The sequence below is a fragment of the Kogia breviceps genome, chromosome 5 (assembly GCF_026419965.1).
Source record: "Kogia breviceps isolate mKogBre1 chromosome 5, mKogBre1 haplotype 1, whole genome shotgun sequence".
In the NCBI taxonomy this organism is placed as follows: Eukaryota; Metazoa; Chordata; class Mammalia; order Artiodactyla; family Physeteridae; genus Kogia; species Kogia breviceps.
Genome location: NC_081314.1, coordinates 122,557,818 through 122,583,371, shown reverse-complemented (window position 1 = coordinate 122,583,371; position 25,554 = coordinate 122,557,818). Strand labels below are relative to the sequence as shown.

Genomic DNA, 25,554 nt, shown 5'->3' with positions numbered 1-25,554 from the left:
CTCTAAGCACAATAACTCTTCATTGGATACTGAACTGTTTCAAAACTAAGTCATGCTGTATACCAAACCATACCTGTCCAGATATAAAACTTGAGGAAATTCCAATTTGTTGTGAATTTTTTCTGGTCTTCCCAATGCCTGATTAAATTCAAATCTTGACAATTCAAATGTTAACACAGGTGGTAGTTCAGTAAACCAATGCTGAAAGAAAACAATAACAAAACCCCTTAATATCACCTTTCTGTTTTCTCCACTGCAATTTTAGGCACAAGATGTTAGTTAGCAGTGGCATTTTTATATGCATCATCATAAGGCTAACATCACAAATAATTGATTGGGTATGCAATTTAGTTAAAACTCAACTTCCTCCTAAAAGTTTTTCACATCTTTTGAAAATTCCAATGGGGTAACACACAACCAGGAAAGAGAAAAATCTTATAATGACTCTCCTTCTTCAATGATTACTTCTTTACATTAGAATTTCTAACCCAAAGAGAAAGACACTGAATAAAAGTATGGCTTAGTATCTCAAGTTTTCTGGCTTCTTCAATATTATGTCACAATTACTACCAGAAATGGCACATACATATACTTAATACAATCAACCACACTGTCAAACACCTGTGACAAAGTAACATGTAAGAGGTAGTACACTAAAGAAAAAAATATTTTATAGCATAAATGATCACAATTCTCCTGCTAAAACTAGAAACTGATACTTTCCTGTTTTAAATTTAATGTTCCCACTGGAATTTTGACAAATTTGAGAAAAAGATCTATCACTAGCAAACAGAGTTTATACTGATAACTACATTTAATATTTTTTAAAATGACTAGTGCTTAAAGAACTGAATGCCTCACTGCTATGAGGCAACTCCTCCACACACTTTGGCAACTATTCAGTTAAGCGTGAAGTGCAGCAAAACTTCAAAATTATTTCTATAAACAGATTCAAGCTTACATAACCCTTATTTATTTAAAGAGAAAGAAAAAGGAACAAACTTGTGAATTAACAAATACAGAAGTATAAAATAGTGTAACAAGTATTTCTAAAGTGCTTATTTTAAGCCATGTACTTCTGTAAAAAGAAATTGTTGCATACTATATCATGTATGGTATTTTCAAGTGCCACAAAAGGTCACCACATAAATGTCAATAAGCTAAGAGTATGCTAATTTAAATTCAAACATCCAAGAAAAAGAAAAGTAGAAACTGCACATGTGGCAAACTGGATATGATCTTGAAAGTTGCTACTTTTCTGTAAATAAAATCAATAAAATTAAATGGTTATTAAAAACTATTTCTCCCTCACAAAATGATTACCTGAATTGAGATTTCCTGAGTTAGATTTGGTTTACCATTTACTAAAAGTTGAAGTTTAAGGAATTTGCTTTATGGATATTACCTGAAACTGACTAGAGAAAGTTATGGAAGATCTAATATTAGAAACATCTCTTAAGTTTTAAAATTTCTTGGGCTTCCCTGGTGGCGCAGTGGTTGAGAGTCCGCCTGCCGATGCGGGGGACGAGGGTTCGCGCCCCGGTCCGGGAAGATCCCACATGCCGCGGAGCGGCTGGGCCCGTGAGCCGTGGCCGCTGAGTCTGTGCGTCTGGAGCCTGTGCTCCGCAACGGGAAAGGCCACAACAGTGAGAGGCCCACATACCGCACAAAATAAAAAATAAAATAAAATAAAATTTCTTGAGCAAAGTTTGCTTATTTGCTTTGTTCTCCCACAGCACTGGAAATAATTTTTTTTAGTTAGCTTTAATCGACACCTAAAATTACTATTAAGAATTAAAATATACCCCACACATATCACAAGGAAAACATCTGATGCCTTAGAATGATATTCTCTATTCCATTTTATAATACTCAAACAAGTAGATTTCAAGTACTATTACCTTCATTTTTTCTTGAAATGCTTTAAATGTTACTATTTAAAATTAAATCTAAGTATTAACTTTAAATAGTTAACATACTTTAATTCATGGGAACCTACAATGGCCAACAGAAATGAAATGACCCAAATTGGCAGTATGCTTCTCTGTAAACCATAAATAGTCCAGGAAATAGGTTCCATATCTTATGAAAGAATGTTCATAATATATTATGTAATATGTCTCTGTGTGGATCTGTTTCCTCCAACAGCAGTGACAGTATTTTCCTACTACAGGAGTGGAAGGATTTCACTTTTTCATTATAATACCGATCAGGACAAGAGATAGCCAGACCATTCCCTAAATTCATTTACAAAAATATTACGGTATGTCTAGCTCTGTGATTTTTAGATCATACGTACAGCAGTACATAAGTAGAATTTCAAATAATATAAAACAATGAGACTTTTTTTCTTTCAAACTATTTTTCCATTCAGTAAAACTCTATACTTTATCCCTAATCTAACCGGTATGCCATGCTGTGAGACACAAGTCATTAAAGGTAAAAATGATGCTTATATTCTCCATATCTCAAAACATATCATTATGATTACTATTATTATTACTACATTATAAAATGAACTGATGGGGTAATAGATTTCTGCAGTTAATGAAAAAATAACTTAGATAATCAATAATGGCAACAGTAGTACTCCTGAATTTACTGTAAATATAAATCTGACCTGTTAAAATATTTTCTAGAGAGAATGTGGCCATTTTTATGAGTAAATAGCTGATTTTTCTATTAATATGTTTTAACTACCTTGCTTTTGGAAGATTACATGAATATGGGGCGGGGGGAGGAACAAGAAAAAACAGACCTATCATTGCAAATTCCCCACAGAACACCAAACAAAGCTAAGCACGAGAAGAGAAAACTTGCAATTCCAATTGAAAAATTAGTTTCAGTCATTTAATTGCCTTCGCTCCTTTGCCCTATATATTTCTTATATAATATCTCCATATATCTAATATATTACACGTAGGTTTTATTTCTATAACTTAGTTTTTTAGTTAAAGCTCTGTAAAATTTCTCTCAGCACTTTGATTATAACTTGGTACAGCTCTGTGAAGGGAAATTTGGCAGTACTTACATTCTTAAGTGAGTATGCCCTGTGACCTAAAGATTCCACTTCTAACTATCCTTCATTCCTAAGTGCTCAAGGGTATTTACAGGAAGACATTCTTTGAAATAATTCTTTGTCCAACTACTGTCTCACAGAAGAATTACAACAATTTAATTTTATAAATAAGTGCTACAGTGATACTATGCAGGTTCTAAATAGAATGATGTAAAGCTATATACTGACATGGAAGGATGCTCACAATATACTGGTAAGTAAAAAAATGCAAGTCTCAGGACAGTATGAACAGACAAATACCATATTTGTAGGTGCACAGCAATTGTCTAAAAGGATGTACATCATATTACTAGTAGTGAATACCCACACCAGAAGTGAGGTGTTTACTCTTTGAAATTCTTTCTCTCCAATAGGCAATCAAAAAATAGCTCCAGGTTTCTTGGAGAGTATAACTCATCTACAAATGGCACACCATTTAATTAAAATTTATGATTTAGAAAAATCTTTTGTAAGTAATTATCTTACATATAATCATTTTTAACTTATTCAGTTGCCTCTTGGTACGTCATTACAGAAATGTAAACTCTCACAGCTCACTGGATGTTTTAATGTAAGCAATTCTGGAGACTAGAGATCTTCCTATATTAGTTGGCCCCAGCTATTTTAGCCAAAAAAAAAAAAAAAAAAAAAGATGTTTTCTGTATCAAAGTAAAATCAATAATTTTTATTAAATAATAGTGTAAGAGAGAAAAGGTATTAACATTGGGGATTATGCCAATTTAGAAACAAGCCTAAAATGCTACTCATTGGTCTTTATAGAGAAACAAAATAGTTTTTCTGAAGGACATAATAAGACTATAATTTAAGGGTGTTACTAAAAACTTTTAAGATATTCTGTGATAGTCACTTAAACCAGGATGAATTATTATTGAAACTACTGTGTTCAGCAAATCTAGGCAACTGGTACTAGGAATCACAGGTAATCAAATTTGCTATTATTGAGACTGCTTAGAAACTGAATTCAGAGATGACAACAAACCATTGTGTATCTTAGGTTAGATGCAAAAACCTAGGCAGAAAATATATATTGTAGTATAGGGCATTCAGAGGATGAAGCCAAAGACAGAGGACAAACTAGATTTTTTAAAAAATAAATAATGACAATCAGAGTCAATGTAAGAAAAACATTTTTAAATGCTAGGAATATGTGAGAAAGATTATTTACCAATTATTAAATTATTTACCAATAAACCATAGTGTGTTTCATTTATAAGCTACTTTGACAATGTGAGGAAAATGCCATCCCTTTTTTCCCTGCCCAAACCCATCATTCTTTTGTTTAATAGGAAACAGATCGCACTTTATGGGGCTCTGCTCACTTGTTCCATTTTGGGATCCTCGGAAAGTCCCAATCTTTACAGATTTGTTTCCCAATCAATAAAATAAATAAGCTTAATTTAAGTATTCTTAATTAAAGGTCTATATCAGAGTCATCTGTGGAGCTCTGGTGGCCATACAGCAAACCCCTACCCTAGATTCTGATTCGACAGCTTTGAAGTGACGTCTAGGTATCTGTTGAGAATCACTGAAATAGATGCTCGATGATGTAGAGAGAAAAACTATTTCAAATATTTTCTCTCTCTCAAAAACACAGCCAAAATATAGTAAATATTACTTATTTCCTTTTTTGTTTGAGTATGTGAGGGAAGAAAAGGAAATGAGGATGGTGTTAGAATTACATCTTTTTAAGAAAGCATACAACTCAAATAAAAGCAATTTATTCTGAAAAATACAAGAACCTAGTCCCTTTTTAGATAAACAGAGATGCCATCACTTAATATTTATTAAGTACCTATTCAGAATAAAGACCTTGGAAACTTTTTTAATATGACGGAGACATTTCATTCAGTCAGTCAATATGTATTATGTAATTTTATCTGCAGTCACCACACTGTCCTAGGGATACAGTAGTGAATGGCACAGATGAAGACCCCCGCGCTCATGCATGGAGTTTACATGTAGACAGCTATCAGCAATTGCTTAATGATGACTGATTTTGGCGCACATAATCTGTCCTTTACTCTATTATTCTAGAAGAATATATGGATGGAAGGATATACAGATGGAGTTAGAGAGATGAACTGAGAGATGGAGATAGGTTATTAGACAGAGACCAGTGGAGACAGATAAATAGGTTTGTAATATATTTTTAAAATTCTTTCTTTCTCGAGAAAGCAAGTTTTTTCATCTGCCCTTCAGGCAATCACACAGTAATTTTACAAGAAAAGGAGTGTGGTGTTGCCTGCTTGGGTGTGGACATAGTCCAACAATATTTGATGTAAGTAACATATGTCTATATAAAATTCCACTCTAACATCAGTGTTTTTCTTCCTTACTTCCAGGACTAGCATGCTGTAATGGCTGGTACCATGACTGAAAAGTCTTAAAAGACTGAACAGTGTCCTAAAGGAGGATTTTAAAATCAAACTTTGAGAAAAATTTTAAATGAAAATTTAACTTAGATTATAGACTATATTGACACTGCAGGTTTCCCAAATATGTATAAATTATCATAATTAAATCCAAATACATTTTCTGAGTATTCTCTCAATTATTAGTAGCTATATCGTTAGAGCCTTAAATTGCACCTCACAACATTTTAAGAAAGACCTGAAGGGAAGGGGAATAAAGATGCTAAACTCACCTCTTGGCCGGACTTTCCTGAATTTTCTGAATGTAAAGACTCAATTTCTCCTTCAATCATGGCAGCTTCTAGGCACTCATGTAGATCTTTGAATCCATTGACCTGAAGTGGGTACTGACCAAACATTTCAGTATTTTCAAATTTTTTACCTATAAGAGGGGGGAAATTAATATTCCTCAATATGACCTTTTAGCTACTAAAAGTAAATAGATGTGTGTGGTAATTATCTCCTGAACCTGAAAACTATAACTGTTTATGCTCCAGACAGTAGTAGTTGGTATAATTTTCCTATTGGTTTGTACATGTACATATGTATATTCACATTCAGCTATGCTATAGATATTACACACCCCTATGTGTGTATGTAATTATATACATGCATATGTAAGTACATATTATGTATGTATGTATTTAAACACACATATTTATATATATGTTTATTCTTTAAAAAAGTACCTTCTAAGGGTAAGAGAGTGTGCTAATATTGAGAACATATAGCAGTGCACAAAAGAGATATGGTCTCTGAGCTGAGGAAACTCCTATCCTCTTCTGGAAAAAGACATACACATTAATTGTACATATAATTATGAACAAACAATTGTTTATTATTACAGATGTTATAAAAAGGGGTGGTGAGACAGAGTGCTGTGAGAAGGTATAAAAACAGGGAACAAACCTAGTTTTTAGGGCTGGAGGGTGAAGCAGGGAAAACTTCCACAGCAAAATGACATTTATGCTGAGACTGTAAAGGTGAATGGGAGTTGGCCAGGCCAGAACGTCGGGGAGCCAGACTATTCTTGGCCAAGCAACAGCACATGTAAAGGCTTTCAGGCTGCAAAGAACTTGGCATGTTTTAACAAATTAAGGGAAGGAAAGTATAGCTTAAGGGAGCAAGACGGAGATGACAATGAAGAGTTAGGTGAGGGATCAAAATCAAATTCTTAACAAAGCCTAGTAGCCCTTGTTAAGAATATTTTTCCAGTATATTCTGAATACAGTGGAAAGTCACTGAATAATTAAATCTAGGAATAAGAGGCTCAGATTTATATCTCTGAAACATCCTTATGGTTTCTGTGTTAACTGAGTGATAGACTGTTAGGAGACTATTATAGAATCTATCTAAAAATAAAGGTAGCATTGAATAGGGTGTTAGTAAAAGTGTATAAAAACAGATGAAATGACATACACACATTTATAAATATATACAAAAGGGAGCACCGATAGGACTTGATTGAATGGCTCATAGGCAGGATGGGGAATAGAAGAGAAAGGAAGGTATCAAGAATGATACTCAGATTTTTAGCATGAACAACTGAACTGATTTTTATGTACTGAAAGGGGCACCAGTGAAGGAAGAGTAGAGGATTTTTTTTTTTTTGCTTTTGTTTTAAGGCAGCAGGGAAAATCACTGGTTTCGAATGGCTCATAAGATTTCAAGTTGAAAAGAGTTGGACATAAATAAGTCTGTAACTAAGACTGGCATGAAGCTATAAATTGGAGAATTGCTAGCTTATTGATAGCAGGAAATCAAGGAAGTGAATGAGACTGCCCAAGGAATTATCTGACAGGAAGAGGAAGAGGAAGAGGACCTAAGCTGATTCCCAAGGATCTCCTACCTTTAGATACAGGAAGAACTATAAATATAACTCATAAGAAGTACCCACAGAGGCATGAGAAAGCCAAGAGAATATGGTGTGATAGAAGCCAGAGAAGTGTTTTTAAAGAAAGAGCAGGAAAAAGGGGGAGAAGGAGACAGTGGAGTCAACAGCATTAATAGTTGATAAGAATTCAATAAGAACTGAGAGGGATCCAATGGACTAACACACATGTAAGAAATCAATAACCTTAAAAAGACCCCTTTTAGAAGAGGTCTGGGGACAGAAAATGAAAGTGGGACAGGTAGAATAATTGGAGAGATAGCAGGTGAAAACAAACTCCTCACTTCAAAGGAGCTTATTTCTGAATAAGATTGACTGAAAAAGAGCATGTGAAGGGAGATTTTTAATTTTAAAGATGTGAAATACCAGAGCATGTCTAAATATTGATGAGAAAGACACAGTGAAAGGAAGAAACTAAAGATACAGAAAAAAAGCAAGATAATGGACAGAATAAGGCCTGAGTGAAAACATGAAAGGATGAGATTCTGAGCACATGTAATGAATAGCCATTGATATTAGACTAAATAATTCCTCTATTACCTGGAGGGACAAATAAAAGAATGTGGTAGAGGATGGAATGGATCCAGGTTGGGAAGCCTGAAGCTCATATGTATGAGGAACTCACTTTTAAGAACTATGATAAAAAAGTTATAAGCACAAAATTAGATTCAGGACCTTAGCCAGGACCCATGGTTAGATTTCATTATATTCATGGTGAATCCATGAAATCTGAGGTAAGATCTTTTTCAGAAAATGAAGAGACAAAGAAATTAGATTAGAGGTAGAAAAACTGGAAATTGTTATTGCAGAAAATGGGAAAGAAGACAGTGATTAAAGAAAACAAAGATGACTGCCAGGTAGGGTTACAGGCTTGGGACCAGTGAAGCTTAGAGTCACTACAACTTTATGATCCATTACAGTTAGCTCCTTTGAGTGACTTTCTCCTAACAACGGTCAGGTTCTCAGTACATGCAGAGAGAAGAGGAATAGTTCCATGAGGGTCAGAGACTAGCCAGAGAGGTGGTGCCAGAAGGAATGAGGGTAAAGAGTTTTAGAAATGTATAAGGATGATCATAATGGACAAGAAAGGAAGTAAAGCAAAGACTGAGAAGAACAGAATGGAGGGGTCAATGGCCTAGAAATTCTAGAAGAGTTGCAGAAGTTTTGCAATACAGTACTTTAGTAAACAAACTGAAAATCACCCCTAATTGAGAGTCACTAGTCTAAAAAAAGGCATTAAGAAGATATATGTAAAAATAATAAAGTGTTCTAAAATAAACTGTTAATGAAGCAAACACATAGTTCACCTGGAAATGTATTAAAATCACATTTATGCAGCACAGTAGCCTTTAAACTCTTACCGAAACCAAGTACAAAGACTTCACTGATTGAGAAATTTTAATAATCACTTTTAAGAATCCAGATAATATAGGTAGAAGTGCTCATGAGAAGTATTATAAATAGTGCCCAGTCACAACCTGATTAGAGCTCCTATACTGCTATATACAGTGTTCTACTTCAAATAAAAACTGGTATGATAGTGTGGACATCCCAAATTGGAATACATGCACTATATAAAATATTCCACTATTTATATAATGAATATTTAGCATTTGAGGCAAACAAAATGTACTAACACCTCAATATAACCTTTAGGATGTCTGATTAAATCCTGAGTTAGTGTCTACCTTTTTCCAAATCTCAAATATAAAACTACATTTAAACAAAACTTCATGGGAATCCATCACTTAAGATACTGAAGAAAAATTAATTCCCCAAATTTTATACTTTGGATGATTTGGATGAACTTTCAAAAGTTGATGTATAGGACCATTTGGGAATAACAATTTTTCAAAAATGTATGCTTTGGGACTTAGTAATATTATTACTTGAAGTATATCTTATAAGTCAGTTCCCTGCCCTTGTTAGGAAAACCAAAGAGTAACTGGTGTGGTCTGGATTTTATGTAACAGGAATAGTATCACTCAACTGATGTTTCAAAAGACAGAGTACAACTCTTTCTTGAAAACTATATTCTGAGGAATTTTATAATCACCCCTAAAATGGAAACCCTGCAATACCCTGACTATGCTAAATTGCTAAGTACAGCTTTCAACATGCATAGACTTGAAACCCTCAAAAACAGTGACCACCATACCAAGCCCAGTATTAAACTCCAATATTATTTTTAAGAGATCCACCAACTGCCCCCTTAATCCCTGTATCCTAACAATTCACAGTATCACAGAACCCGTCCCAGGCAAAGAATATCAGGACAACATTAACTAAGTACCAAGTAGCATATGACAATATACTCTGTACTTTCCTTTACATGCACTCAATTCTTTGCTTTTTATATAAATGATTAGCAGTGGCAATGCAGCAGAAACTACTAGAGAGAGTAAGTCAAATTAAAATTAAAAACCATTCCACAAATAAAGTCACTATCATGACAAAGGAGCTAACAGCTAATAATATCTCAATTGTAATAAAAAGTAAACATGTGTAACTATACCTTCAAGCACTCCCACGGCTAGGAATCTTCCATAGAATAACTCTACCATGGGGTTCTTTGGCTTCTCTTCATCCCTAAAAATCACGTTAAAAATATAAATGTGGTTATAATTCTTAATTTTTAGAACTGTAAATAATAGAGCAAACATTAAAAGAACAATAATATATGCCAAGACAATAACATTTATGTGGTTATCATGTGTTTGGCGCTGCGACTTAGTGGTGGGCCAAGGTACTTAAATTTATTTTCCGTTTCTTCACCTGTCAACTGAGGATAATAATAGTAATGGAACTCACAAGGTTGTTGTAAGGGTTAAAATGAGTTACTATGTGGGACCTCATTATAAGAAGACCTGAGTAGAGTCTGTATTCACGAAGTGCCTCATCTTTCCATTATCATTTTGATATTGAACTTTTAGTCTGTATAATACATGCTTATTTGGACTTGTTGGGAAGAAGGGAAAGCCACTCTTAATCAAAATAAATTTCTATAAAATTTTAATAAGTCATTTCCCATATTTACCTAGAAGAATGAACACTAGCCATCAGCAGTGAAGGAGAAAAACACCAGCTTCAACCCAGGTAGTTAAAGAGAAACTCCAATCTTTTATAAAGTTTCATGTTGCTGGTAAAATTAGTCATCTGTGAATTTTCCAAATTCTTTAACATATAAATTTGTTGTTTTTCTTTTTTGCTTGAAGCAAATAGAAACTGACAATTTTAAACATTTTTTAATGCTTTGTACCATGTGGTCTAAAAACACAAAGTTTATTTTGGCCTTGCTATATAAAATTATGTTGTGTCCACAACTGCAGAGAGACTTTTTCTTCATTAATTTTGTGTTTAAACTAATAAAACTGATTTATTTTAAAAAAGAGAGAAGGACACTATCTGTCTCTTGATATATGTGTTACATTCACCCTCATTTAAACCATAAAATAATTGGTGGGAAGTACTCCACTTAATCTCTGGAACAATCCTATGTGGTAGTGTGGTGGCCATCAGTGCTATTTGAAAAGATTTCTGTCCCTCTGCTTTTAGGTACATAGTAAGAAGCACTTTCCCATTTACTTTTTATTGAAATTTGAAAAAAATCTGAACTGTGATAAAATACACACAATATAAAATTTACCATCTTAACCACTGTTAAGTTTACAGTTCGGCAGTGTTAAGTATATTCACACTGTTGTACAACCAACCAACTTCCAGAACTATTTTTCATCTTGAGAAACTGATTAAACAACTCCACATTCCTCCCTCCCGCCAGGCCCTGGAAACCACCATCCTAACTTTCTGTTTCTTTGAGTTTGACAACTATTGATGCATCATATAAGTGACATATAGTGTTTGTCTTTTTGTGACTGGCTAATTTCACTTAGCATCATGTCTTCAAGGTTCATCCATGTTGTAGTATATATCAGAGTTTCCTTACTTGTTAAGGATATTCCATTGTATGTGTATAACACATTTGTATTTCCATTCATCCATAGACATATCAGTTGCTTTCAACCTTTTGTCTACTGTGCTAATGCTGCTATGAATATAAGTGTGCAAGCATCTTTTTGGGACCCTGTTATCGATTCTTTTAGATATAAATTCAGCAGTAGAATTGCCGGATCATGTGGTTAATTTTTGTTTTTTTCATCTTTATAGATACAATTGACCAACAAAATTGTAAGGTATTTAAAGTACAATGTGAAGATTTGACATATGTATACACTGTGAAAGGATTCCCTCCATCAAATAATTATATTAGTATTAATTTTTTGAGGAACCACCATGTTTTCCACAGCAGCTGCACCATTTTACCTTCCCATCAACAGTGCACAAAAGTTTCAATTTTTTCACATCTTCATCCAACGTGTGTTTTCTGTTTTGTTTTGGTTTTGGTTTGGTGAGGGTTTTCTGTTTTTTGATAGCAGCCATCCTAATGGGTATGAGGTGTTCCCATTAACTTTGAAGTTAAGTAAATCACATGACTTGCTTTGCACCACAAAATGTGAGTGGGAGTAATGTGTGCCACTTCCGGGCTGCAACTTTGAGAGCCAATATACTTTTCGCTGATGCGGTGATCCCAGAACCCTGTGATGAGATGAAGCCCTGTCAGCGTAAGGCCCTGTCAGTGGATGTGCAGAGCCCCTTGCTCACACTCACTGGGCATAGCTAAGACTATGACATAAACCTCTGACGTTCTGGGGATGTTGCCACAGGATTATCTAGCCCACCCTAAATGGTAGCAGGTGGCACTCTTACCTCTATTGCACTGTTAATAAAACTGTAGACTATGCTAAGTCACTTGCCCAAATTCACACAACTAGTAAGTGCTCAAACTGAAAAGCAAACTCAAGTCTGCCTCTAAAACCTATGAATCCTCCCACTATGAATACTTTATCTCTGGGCATTTTAACTCTATGAAAACAGTTTATTTCACACCTTATTTTTTACACTGTGACAATAAAAAGGACTTGAAACCTAAAAGGGGGAGAGGAAGAATCCAAAGATTGTCTCTCCTGATGTAAAAGTCTATGAATCTTTAGACATAAATATTAATATCTCCATTTCCACACATCATATTTCAATGTAGGAAAGCAACATTCCTGGTTTCTCTCCTTATTGTCACATACATACTGCATAGAAAGAGCAGTGACATACCAGGTTGGTGACTTTGGCAGAAGAAACTGGGTAAGAACTGCTCGACTAATTCTGAATTCTCTTTCCAAATCTTCGTATCTGAATTTTGGTCTGCTCTCCACTGACCTGTGGTACGCACACTGACCTTCCCTAAGGAGTCAGACAGACCAATCTTCTAGAAATTGTTTACCCTGTCCTTCTTTGCAACCTCTCAGAGGTCTTACTCTTTACTGTGCATTTAAGCTTTGAATATCAGGGACTAAGACAGTGGCTATCAACAGAAATGTAAGGAACATAAGTGAAGAGCAATTTAAAAGATGTGAGACTTCTATTGATATAACAGAAATGTTATACCCACCACTTGCATGAAGGAAAGCTAGACTGACACAAATAGCAAAGGCCAAAAGAAATCACTACAGAAAACCTGTATCAGGGACACTTTAGCCTTGGGAGTTAGGTCTACACAGAAAGAGTTCAGAGATCTAGGGCAAGTGACAGAGTAACCCTCTCATTGCTTCCCAATCTTTTTAATGTCATTGGCACACAGATAATATATACAGAGAACTCTGGAATAAAGCCACATGTTTTCTCATGATCACAGAAACAGGATGAATACCTCCACATACCTATAATATGGCTTACCATGGCACAACAACTGGAAAGCTCTGTTCTAGATAGGGAGAGCATAGTGGTTCAAAAAGTTTTAGCTCCATAAACAGTAAAGAAAAAACAAAACTACTGAGAAATGAATGTGGAGAAGGACATATTTCAAACAAGACAACTTTAGATGACATGGGAAAGTTCTAGCTTCTTTTAAAACAGTTTTAGGAAACGGGGAGAGAACTTGTTAGTTACTGGATCAGAAAAGTTGACACTGGGACCCAAAGAAATTTTTCAAAAGTAAATGAGTAATAAGGAAAGATCTCCAAAATCAGAAAAGAATGATCCTTTCAGAAATAACCAGGATTCAGGAAACAGTCAAGCAGCAGTCTTCTAAGGCAAGAGATAAAAAGTAATCAGGGAGTTGTGTTGCAGATAGGTTACTATATGAGCTGCTTATAGAAAATCTGGATAGATTTGAGGAGGAGCTAGGGATTTCAGGGTAAAGCATTCAAAGAATTACTGAGAGAACTTCAAAGAGACTCAGTAATCATAGATGGGGATACAGATATTGTTCACATTCTGAGGAAACATGCTCAATAAATTTTGGGGGTTGGAACTCTAAGGAAAAGTACAAGGAACATGAGTTTTACTAAAGAGGAGCCAGGGTGGACAATCATAGATCAGGTCCACACATGGGCTGTCTGCTGGTCTGACAGGACAGAACCCTGGTGGAATTCTGCAACACAAAAGAGGTGAAGGTAGACAATGCATGTTTGAACAATAAATTACTTGGGCATACTCCTAACTCATATTTCACTAGCTCTCATTATGAGGGCCCTATCAAGAAAATACAGAGGAACAGGTTCGACAAAAACAAATTTACAGGGCAGAAAACAAAGTCAAAAGAAGAGAAAGAGAAGATACTTGTCCATCAAACAGAGCTGGTCCTGAATAAGGTAGAAGCAAGGAAGCAGGTTAAAAAAATTAAAATTATTACTTTATTATTATATTAAAAATTCAGGCCAGCCTTCCTTAAAGAAGAATGAAAAACACGTATATGTAACTGAACCTTAAAAGGCTATCCCACCCAGAAAAAAAAAGTAGCAGAAAGAAATATACTCAAGGCTTAGAATTTTCAAAAGCTGAGGAAAGAGCATATCATAGAGATGATGATCTTCACTGGATGCTGGAACTCAGGTTTCAGAAGCATCAACAGCAGATTCAGTTCAGCAATCTGATGGGGAGATTTACAAATGAAGCTAACATGAAGAGAAGAAAGAAACTACCTAGAAAGCATGTTTTACAGGCCTAAGCAATCCCATACCAAAATGCAATGGCAGCAACCACTGTGCACAAAAATATGTTATTAGAAAGAGCTTACATTCAATGCAGCACTGAGGGCCAGCGAATTGAAGCTCATTAAGAAAAATGTAACAAGAGTTTTGGTGGACAGAAAAGAAGGGCACCTGACCAGAGCTGTTAGCATCATAAATTTCTAAACATGCCAAGAAGGAAGCAGCTTTGTTCAATACCACATTCTCAAGACAGTTTCCAACAGAATATCTTCCCTCAGATACTGTAGATTTAGCGCCATAATCTCAAGAGATTTCTTCCAACGTAAGTTTATAAGTAGTTGTCTAAGACCAACTGGCCCTTAATGACAGGCATCTTGGCAGAACTAAAACCATGATGATTGCCTCCATTTATGACATTATCCAGATTTTCTGCTACAGTCTTTAGCAACAATAACTTGAGTCTGGATTGCACTAAGATCTAGGAATATTATAGCTGGACTGAAAGTTAAAGGGCTGAAGTTCTGCTTTTGTTTCAAAATTTCAAAAGTAAGAGATCAATGTTAATCATGTGTCCTAATAATCCTTCAAAATCTAAAATTAGAGTATATGAAATTCAACATTTGAAGGACTGAAAGAACTACACACATACAAGTGAAAGAGAATACAGGCTTCACCTGAAGAACCTCAACTCAATTCAGGCACAGAAAAGACATGCCTGTAGTGTAAAGGAAGAACAAACTGAGAAAGTCAAAAATAATTTCTTTTTTGTTAGACTGCAATCAAAGGGCAAAAGAATCTGACTTTTAAGTATAATTTGTTTGGATTTTTCCTTAAAAGATCAAGTGGATATAATTTGGAAACTTATTTTTCCCCTGAGAATTTGAGAACAAATGAGGAGGGCTATACAAAATTTTCGAAGCATCTCCTAGTTGCTAACAATATATAATTAGAATATTTTTACTTTAATTCAATCTCATTGCAGACTACGTTATTATGCTTTTGGACAATAAGGCTGGCCATAATTTTAAAATAGAAAAAGAAATGATACATTTAACTAAGAAAGTAAAAGACCTGTACTCAGAAAACTAGGAAACTGATGAAAGAAACTGCCGACATAAACAAATGGCAACATATATGGTGCTCATGGATTGGAAGAATTAGTATTGTTAAAATGATCATACTACCCAAAGCAATCTACAGATTCAATGTATCTCTATAAAAATGCCAAAGGCAGTTTTCACAACACTAGAACAAATAACTCTAAAATTTGTATAGAAACACAAAAGACCCTGAATACACAAAACAATCTTGAGAAAAAAGAGCAAAACCAAAAGTATCAAGCTGCCCCTAGTAACCCAGCTGGAACCGGTCTGAGGTGGCGCAGGGCCTGTGAGTTTGGTTTTAAGTGCCTGGTGAGAAAGCACATGTAAGTGCAACTCCTTTCTCGGAATGAGAAAATTATTGCTCAGAAAGGCACAACCTGTCTGAGTTTACACAGCTAGTTGGCAGATTGGCTAGGACTTGGTTTTTGTCATCAGAGTCAGTGCTCTTTAAGCTATCTAGGAGCAGACAAGATGGCCGAGTAGAAGGACCTGAGCTAGCCGTCTCTCACACAAACACCAAAATCACAACTACCTGTTGAACAACCATCGACAAAAAATGACTGAAACCAACCAAAAAAGGATACTCTAGTTCCAAAGACAAGGAAGAAGCCACAATGAGAAGGTAGGAGGGGTGTATTCGTGATCAAATCCCATACATGCTGGGTGGGCAACCCGCAAACTAGAAAATAATTATACCGTAGAGGTTCTCCCACAGGAAAGAGAGTTCCGAGCCCCACATCAGGCTACCCAGTCTGGGCATCTGGCATTAGGAGGAGGAGCCCCCAGAGCATTTGCTTTGAAGGCCAGCAGGGCTTGATCATGGGAAATCCACAGGACTGGGGGAAACAGAAATGCCACTCTTGGAGGGTGAACACAAGGTCTTGTGCACAGCGGGACCCAGGGGAAAAAGCAGTGACTTCATAGAAGCCTGGGCCAGACCTACCTGCTGGTCTTGGAAGATCTCCTGGGGAGGTGAGGGGTGGCTCTGGCTCACTGCAGGAACAAGGACACTGGTGGCAGAGGTACTGGTGAGTACTCATTGGCATGAGCTGTCCAGAAGGCCACCATTTTGATGCAAAGACCTGGTCCCACCCAAGAGCCCTTAGGCTCCAGTGCTGGGATGCCTCAGGCCAAACAACCAACAGGGTAGGAACACAGTCCCACCCATCAGCAGACAGGCTGCTTAAAGTTTTCCTGAGCCCACAGCTGCTTCTGAACACACTGCTTGATAGGGCCCTGCTCACCACAGAGACAAGACCCAGCTCCACACACCAGTGGGCAGGTATTAGTCCCTCCCACCTGGAAGCCCGCACAAGCCTCTTAGACCAGCCTCACCTACCAGGGGTTAGACACCAGAAGCAAGAGAAACTACAATTCTGCAGCCTGTGACACTGCAAATACAAAGTTAGATAAAATGAGACAGCAGAGGAACATGTTCCAGATGAAGTAACAAGATAAAACCCCAGAAGAACTAAGTGAAGTGGAAACAGGCAATCTAACCAAAAAAGAATTCAGAGTAATAGGAAAGATGATCCAAGATCTTGGAAAAATAACAGAAGTACAGACCAAGAAGATATAGGGAATGTTTAACAAGGAGCTAGAAGATTTAAAGAGCAAACAGAGTTCAACAATACAATATCTGCAATGAGAAACACACTAGAATAAATCAATAGCAGAATAAATGAAACAGAAGGATGGATAAGTGAGCTGGAAGACAGATTGGTGAAAATCACTGCTGTGGAACAGAATAATGAAAAAAGAATAAAAGAAATGAGGACAGTTTAACAGATCTCTGGGACAACAATAAATGCACGAACATTCATATTATAGAGGTCCCATAAGGAGAGGAAAGGGCCTGAGAAAACATTTGAAAAGATAATAGCTGAACACTTACCTAACATGGGAAAGGATACAGTCATCCAAGTCCAGGAAGCACAGAATGCCATACAGGATAAACCCAAGGAGGAACACACCAAGACACATATTAATCAAACTGACAAAAGTTAAAGACAAAGAGAAAATATTAAAAGCAACAAGGGAAAAGCAACAAATAACATACAAGGGAATCCCTATAAGGTTATCAGTTGATTTTTTAGCAGAAACTCTGCAGGCCAGAATGGACTAATGTGTATATCAAAAGTGATGAAGGGAAAAAAACCTACAAGTATATTCTTATACTCTACCCAGCAAAGCTCTCGTTCAGATTCAAAAGAGAAATCAAAAGCTTCACAGACCAGCAAAAGCTAAGACAATTCAGCACCACCAAACCTACTTTACAGCAAAATGCTAAAGGAATTTCTCTAGGCAGAAAAGAAAAGGCCACGACTAGAAACAAGAAAATTACAAATGGGAAAAAGCTCACCAGTAAAGGCAAAAATAGAGTAAAGGTAGAAAAATATACATACATAAATATGGTATCAAAATCAGCAATTGTGAGAAGAGGTGAGCACAAATATAGAATACTGGAAACGCATTTGAAATTAAGAGACCAGAAAATTAAAACAATCTTGTATATACACATGGACTGCTATATCAAAACTTCATGGTAACCACAAGCCAAAAATCTATAATAGATACACACACAAAAAAGAAAAAGCAGTACAAACACAACACTAAAGACAGTCATCAAATCACAAGAGAAGAGAACAAAACAGGAAGGGAAGAAAAAAGACCTGCAAAAACAAACCCCAAACAATTAACAAAATGGCAGTAAGTATGTATCGGTAATGACCTTAAACATAAATGGACTAAATGCTCCAACCAAAAGACAGAGAGTGGCTGAATGGATGCAAAAACAAGAACCTTATATATGCTGTCTACAAGAGACCCACTTCAGATCTAGGGACACATACAGACTGAAAGTGAGGGGATGGACAAAGGTATTTCATACAAATGGAGATCAAAAGAAAGCTGGAGTCCCAAAATTCATATCAGACAAAATAGACTTTAAAATAAAGACTGTTACAAGAGACAAAGAAGGACACTACATAATAATCAAGGGAAAAATACAAGACAAAACAATTGTAAATATATATGCATCCAACATAGGAGCACCTCAACATAGAAGGCAAATGCTCACAGCCATAAAAGGAGAAATCAACAGTAAAACAGTAACAGTGGAGAACGTTAACTGCCCACTTACATCAATAGACAGATCATCCAGACAGAAAATCAATAAGGAAGCACAGGCCTTAAATGACACACTAAATCACAGACTTAATTGACATTTATAGAGCGTTCCATCTGAAAGTAGCAGAATACACAATCTTTTCAAGTGAACATGGAACATTCTCCAGCACAGATCACATCATGAGCCATAAAGCAAGCCTCTATAAATTTGAGATTGAAATCGTATCAAGCATCTTTTCCGACCATGACACTATGAGATCGGACAACAAATACAAGAAAAAACTAAAAAAAACCACCAACACATGGAGGCTAAACCATATGCTACTAAATAACCAATGGATCACTGAAGAAGTCAAAGAGGAAATCAAAAAATACCTAGAGATGAATGAAAACGAAAACATGATGATCCGAAACCTATGGTACACAGCAAAAGCAGTTCTAAGAGGGAAGTTTATAGCAATACAATCTTACCTCAGGAAAGAAAAAACATCCCAAGTAAACAACCTAAACTTACACCTAAAGCAACTAGAGAAAGAACAACGAACAAAACTCAAAGTTAGCAGAAGGAAAGAAATCATAGAGATTAGAACAGAAATAAATTAAATAGAGGTGAAAAAAAACAATAAAAAAGATCAATGGGGGCTTCTCTGGTGGCGCAGTGATAGAGAGTCCACCTGCCGATGCAGGGGACACAGGTTCATGCCCCAGTCCGGGAAGATCCCACATGCCGCGGAGAGGCTGGGCCCGTGAGCCAAGGCCGCTGAGTCTGCGCATCCGGAGGCTGTGCTCCGCAAAGGGAGAAGCCACAACAGTGAGAGGCCCGCGTACCACCAAAAAAAAAAAAAAAAAAAAAAAGATCAAGGGAACTAAAACCTAGGTCTTTGAAAAGACAAACAAAATTGATAACCTTTAGCCAGACTCATGAAGAAAAGAGGGTGATCGCTCAAATCAATAAAATTAGAAAAAAAAAAAAAGAGAAGTTACAACTGACACCACAGAAATAAAAAGGAGCATAGGAGACTACTATAAGCAATTATATACCCATAAAATGGACAACTTAGAAGAAATGGACTAATTCTTAGAAAGGTACAATCTCACAAAACTGAACCAGGAAGAAATAGGAAATATGAACAGAGCAATCACAAGCACTAAAATTGAAACTGTGATATAAAAGCTTCCAATAAACAAAAGCCCAGGACCAGATGGCTTCACAGGTGATTTCTATCAAACATTTAGTGAATAGTTAACAAGTATCCTTCTGAAACTATGTCAAAAATTGCAGAGGAAGGAACACTCCAAACTCATTCTATGAGGCCACCATCACACTGATAGTAATACCAAAGATACTACAAAAAAAGAAAATTAAAGGCCGATATCACTAATGAACATAGATGCAAAAATCCTCAACAAAATACTAGCAAACTGAATCCAAAAACACATTAAAAGCATTATACACCTTGATCAACTGGGATTTATCCCAGGGATGCAAGAACTTTTCGATATCTGCAAATCAATCAGTGTGATACACCACATTAACAAACTGAAGATTAAAAACCACACGATCATCTCAATAGATGCAGAAAAAGCTTTTATCAAAATCCAACACCCATTTATGATAAACACTCTCCAGAAACTGGGCATAGAGGGAACCTACCTCAACATAATAAAGGCCATGTATGACAAAACCCACAGCTAACATCATACTCAATGATTTAAAGCATTTCCTTTAAATCAGGAACAAGACAAGGATGTCCACTCTAGCCACTTTTATTCTGCATAGTTTTGGAAGGCCTAGCCATGGTAATCAGAGAAGAAAAAGAAATAAAAGGAATCCAAATTGGAATAGAAGTAAAATTGTCACTGTTTGCAGATGACATGATACTATACATAGAAGATCCTAAAGATAGTACCAGGAAACTACTAGAGCTCATCAATGAAGTTGGTAAAGTTGCAGGATTCAAAATTAATACACAAAAATCTGTTGCATTTCTATAAACTAATAACAAAAGATCTAAAAGAGAAATTAAGGAAACAATCCCATCTGCCATCACATCAAAAAGAATATATTACCTAGGAATAAACCTATCTAAGGAGGCAAAAGACCTGTACTCTGAAAACTTATAAGATGCTGATGAAAGAAATCGAAGATGATACAAATAGATGGAAAGATATACCATGTTCTTGGATTGGAAGAAACAACATTGTCAAAATGACTATACTACCCAAGGTAATCTACATATTCAATATAATCCCTACCAAATTACAAATGGCATTTTTTGCCTATCTAGAACAAAAAAATCTTAAAACTTGTATGGAAACAAAAGATCCCAAATACCGAGAGCAATTTTGAGAAAGAAATACTGAGCTGGAGGAATCAGGCTCTCTGACTTTAGCTACAGTAATGAAAACAGTATGGTAAAGGCACAAAGAGTGACTTGCAGATCAATGGAACAGGACAGAAAGCCCACAAATAAAACCATGCACCTACAGTCAATTAATCTATGACAAAGGAGGCAAGAATATACAATGGAGAAAAAACAGTCTCCTCAATAAGTGGTTCTGGGAAAACTGCACAGCTATATATAAAAGAATGAAATTAGAGCATTTGCTAACACCATACAGAAAAATAAACTCAAAATGGATTAAAGACCTAAATGTAAGACCAGATACTATAAAACTCTTAGAGGGAAACATAAGCAGAACACTCTTTGACATAAATCACAGCAATATCTTTTTGGATCCACCTCCTAGAGTAATGAAAATTAAAAACAAAAATAAACAAATGGAACCTAATTAAATTTAAAAGGCTTTGCACAGCAAATGAAACCATAAACAAAATGACAAGACAACCAACAGAATGGAAAAAATATTTGTAAAAGATGTGACCAACCAGAGATTAATCTCCAAAATACAGAAGAAAGCTCATGTAGCTCAATATCAAAATTAATAATAATAAAAATAATAACCCCATCAAAAATATGGGCAGATATAAATAGACATTTCTCCAAAGACAACATACAGATGACCAACACACACAAGAAAAGATGCTCAACATTGCTAATTATTAGAGAAATGCAAGTCAAAACTACAATGATGTATCACCTCACACTGGTCAGAATGGCCATCATCAAATAGTCTACAAACAATAAATACTGGAGAGGGCATGGAGAAAAGGAAACCCTCCTATGTTGTTGGTGGGAATATAAAGTGGTACAGACACTATGGAGAACAGTATGAAGGTTCCTTAAAAAACTAAAAATAGAGCTATCGTATGATCCAGCAACCCTACTCCTAGGCATACATCCAGAGAAAACCATACTTCAAAAAGATACATGCACCCCAATGTTCACTGCAGCACTATTTACAATAGCCAAGACATGGAAGCAACCTAAATATCCACTGACAGATGAACGGATAAAGAACATGTGGTACGTATATACAATGGAATATTACTCAGCCATAAAAAATAATGAAATAATGCCATCTGCAACAACATGGATGGAGTAGAGATTATCATACTAAGTGAAGTAAGTCAGACAAAGACAAGTATCATAATATCACTTATGTGTGGAATCTAAAACAATGATACAAATGAACTTTACAAAACAGAAACAGGCTCACAGAAATAGGTAACAAACTTATGGTTACCAAAGGGAAAAGGTGGAGGGGAAGGGATAAATTAGGAGGTTGTGATTAACATATACAACACTACTATATATAAAACAGATAATCAACAAGGACCTACTGTATAGCCCAGGGAACTCTTACCAATACTCTGTAATAACCTATATGGGAAAAGAATCTGAAAAAGAATAGATATATGTAAAAAAAATTGTTAGCTAAAACCAAGGGTATCATGCTTCCTCATTTCAAACTATACTACAAAGCTATGGAAATCAAAAGAGTATAGTACCAGCACAAAAACAGACAGGTAGATAAATGGAACAGAAGAGAGCCTAGAAATAAGCCTACACTTATATGCTCAATTAATCTATAACAAAGGAGGCAAGAATATACAATAAAGAAAAGAAAGCCTCTTCAGTAAATGTTGTTGGGAAAACTGGACAGCTACATGCAAAAGAATTAAATCAAACCACTTTCTTACAGCATATACAAAAATAAACTTAAAATGTATTAACGACTACCTGAAACCATGAAACTCTTAGAAGAAAACATAGGCAGTAGGCTTTTTGGCTTCAATCTTAGAAAAAATTTTTTGGATATGTCTCCTCAGACAAAGGAAACAAAAGCATAAATAAACAAATGGGGACTACATCAAACTAAAAAGCTTCTGCAGAGTAAAGGAAACTATTACCAAAATGAAAAGGCAACCTACTAAATGGGAGAAGGTATTTGCAAATGATATGTCTGATAAGGAGTTAATATACAAAATATACAAAGAACTCATACAACTCAATATATATAAATTTTAAAAATCCTAATTAAGAAAATGGGCATAGGAGCTAAATAGAGACTTTTCTCAGAAAACATACAGATGGCCAACAGGCACATGAAAAGATGCTCAGCATCATTAATCATCAGGGAAATGCAAATCAAAACCACAATGATATGTCACCTCACACCTGTCAGAATGGCTATTATCAAAAAGACAACAGAGCAACACCCAGCTCTACCCACCACCAGTCCCTCCCAGCAGGAAGCTTGCAACAGCCTCTTAGATAGCCTCAGCCACGAGAGGACAGACAGCAGAAGCAAGAACTACAATCTTACAGCCTGTGGAATGAAAACCACATCACAGAAAGATAGACAAAATAAAAAGGCAGAGGACTATGTACCAGATGAAGGAACATGATAAAACCCCAGAAAAACAACTAAATGAAGCAGAGACAGGCAACCTCCCAGAAAAAGAATTCAGAATAATGATAGTGAAGATGATCCAGGATCTCAGAAAGAGAATGGAGACAAAGATTGAGAAGATGCAAGAAATGTTTAACAAAGACCTAGAAGAATTAAAGAACGAACAAACACAGATGAACAACACAATGACTGAAATGAAAAATACACTAGAAGGAATCAATAGCAGAATAACTGAGGCAGAACAGATAAGTGACGTGGAAGACAGAATGGTGGAATTCACTGCCGTGGAACAGAATAAAGAAAAGAGAATGAAAAGAAATGAAGACAGCCTAAGAGACCTCTGGGACAACATTAAACCCAACAACATTCGCATTATAGGGGTCCCAGAAGGAGAAGAGACCTAGAAAGGACCCAAGAAAATATCTGAAGAGATCATAGTTGAAAACTTCCCTAACATGGGAAAGGAAATAGCCACCCAAGTCCAGGAAGTGCAGGGAGTCCCAGGCAGGATAAACCCAAGGAGAAACACGCCGAGACACACAGTAATCAAATTGACAAAAATTAAAGACAAAGTAAAATTATAAAAAGCAACAAGGAATAAATGACAAATAACATACAAGGGAACTCTCATAAGGTTAACAGCTGATTTCTCAGCAGAAACTCTACAAGCCTGAAGGGAGCGGCTCCTGTAGGAAGAACCTACAACCAAGATTAGTCTACCCAGCAAGGATCTCATTCAAATTCAATGGAGAAATCCAAAGCTTTACAGACAAGCAAAAGCTAAGAGAATTCAGCACCACCAAACCACCTCTACCACAAATGCTAAAGGAACTTCTCTAAGTGGGAAACACAAGAAAAGGACCTACAAAAACAAACCCAAAACAATTAAGAAAATGATAATAGGAACATACATATCGATAATTACCTTAAATGTAAATGGATTAAATGCTCCAACCAAAAGACACAGGCTTGCTGAATGGATACAAAAACAAGACCCATATATATGCTGTCTACAAAAGACCCACTTTAGATCTAGGGATACATACAGACTGAAAGTGAGGGGATGGAAAAAGATATTCCATGAAAATGGAAATCAAAAGAAAGCTGGAGTAGCAATACTCGTATCAGATAAAGTAGACTTTAAAATAAAGAATGTTACAAGAGACAAGGAAGGACATTACATAATGATCAAGGGATCGATTCAAGAAGAAGGTATAACAATTATAAATATACAAGCACCCGACACAGGAGCACCTCAATACATAAGGCAAATGCTAATAGCTATAAAAGAGGAAAATCGACAGTAACACAATAATAGTGGGGGACTTTAACACCTCACTTACACCAATGGACAGATCATCCAGACAGAAAATTAATAAGGAAACACAAGCTTTAAGTGACACAACAGACCAGATAGATTTAATTGATATTATAGGACATTCCATCTGAAAACAGATTACATTTTCTTCTCAAGTGCACACGGAACATTCTCCAGGATAGATCACATGTTGGGTCACAAATCAAGCCTCAGTAAATTTAAGAAAATTGAAATTGTATCAAGCATCTTTTCTGACCACAACACTATGAGATTAGAAATAAATTACAGGGAGAAAATGTAAAAAACACAAACACATGGAGGCTAAACAAACAAACAAGAAAGACAGCAAACAATAAGCGTTGGTGAAAATGTAGAGAAAAGGGAACCCTCATGCATTCTTGGTGGTAATGTAAATTGGTGCAGTCACTATGCCAAACAGTATGGAGGCTGTCAAAAAGTTAAAAACAGAACTACCATATATGATCCAGCAATTCCACTTCTGGATACTTAATCCAAAGAAAACAAAAACACTAATTCAAAAAGATATATGCACCCCTAAGTTCATTGCAGCATTATTCACAATAGCTAAGATATAGATGCAACCTAAGTGCCCACTGATAGATAAATGGATAAAGATGTGTGAGTATGCGCATGTGTGTGTGTGCGCGTGTGTGTACACACATTCCATGTAATATTATTCAACCATAAAAAAGAATGAAACCTTGCCATTTGTGACAACATGGATAGACCTAGAGGATATTA

General features: G+C 35.9%; 1 protein-coding gene across 6 annotated transcripts in view; it reads right to left on the bottom strand.

The window, feature by feature from the left end:
* The window catches only part of USP25 (ubiquitin specific peptidase 25), a 142,418-nt gene that overhangs the window by 52,650 nt on the left and 64,214 nt on the right, over positions 1-25,554 (bottom strand). For all 6 annotated transcript variants that reach the window (XM_067034938.1, XM_059065617.2, XM_059065616.2 and 3 more), the window contains 3 exons: positions 9,897-9,970; positions 5,724-5,872; positions 74-201 (listed from right to left, as the gene is read on the bottom strand). In XM_067034938.1, coding sequence (XP_066891039.1) covers positions 74-201; positions 5,724-5,872; positions 9,897-9,970 — 351 coding nt within the window. The remainder of the gene's footprint in view (positions 1-73; positions 202-5,723; positions 5,873-9,896; positions 9,971-25,554) is intronic.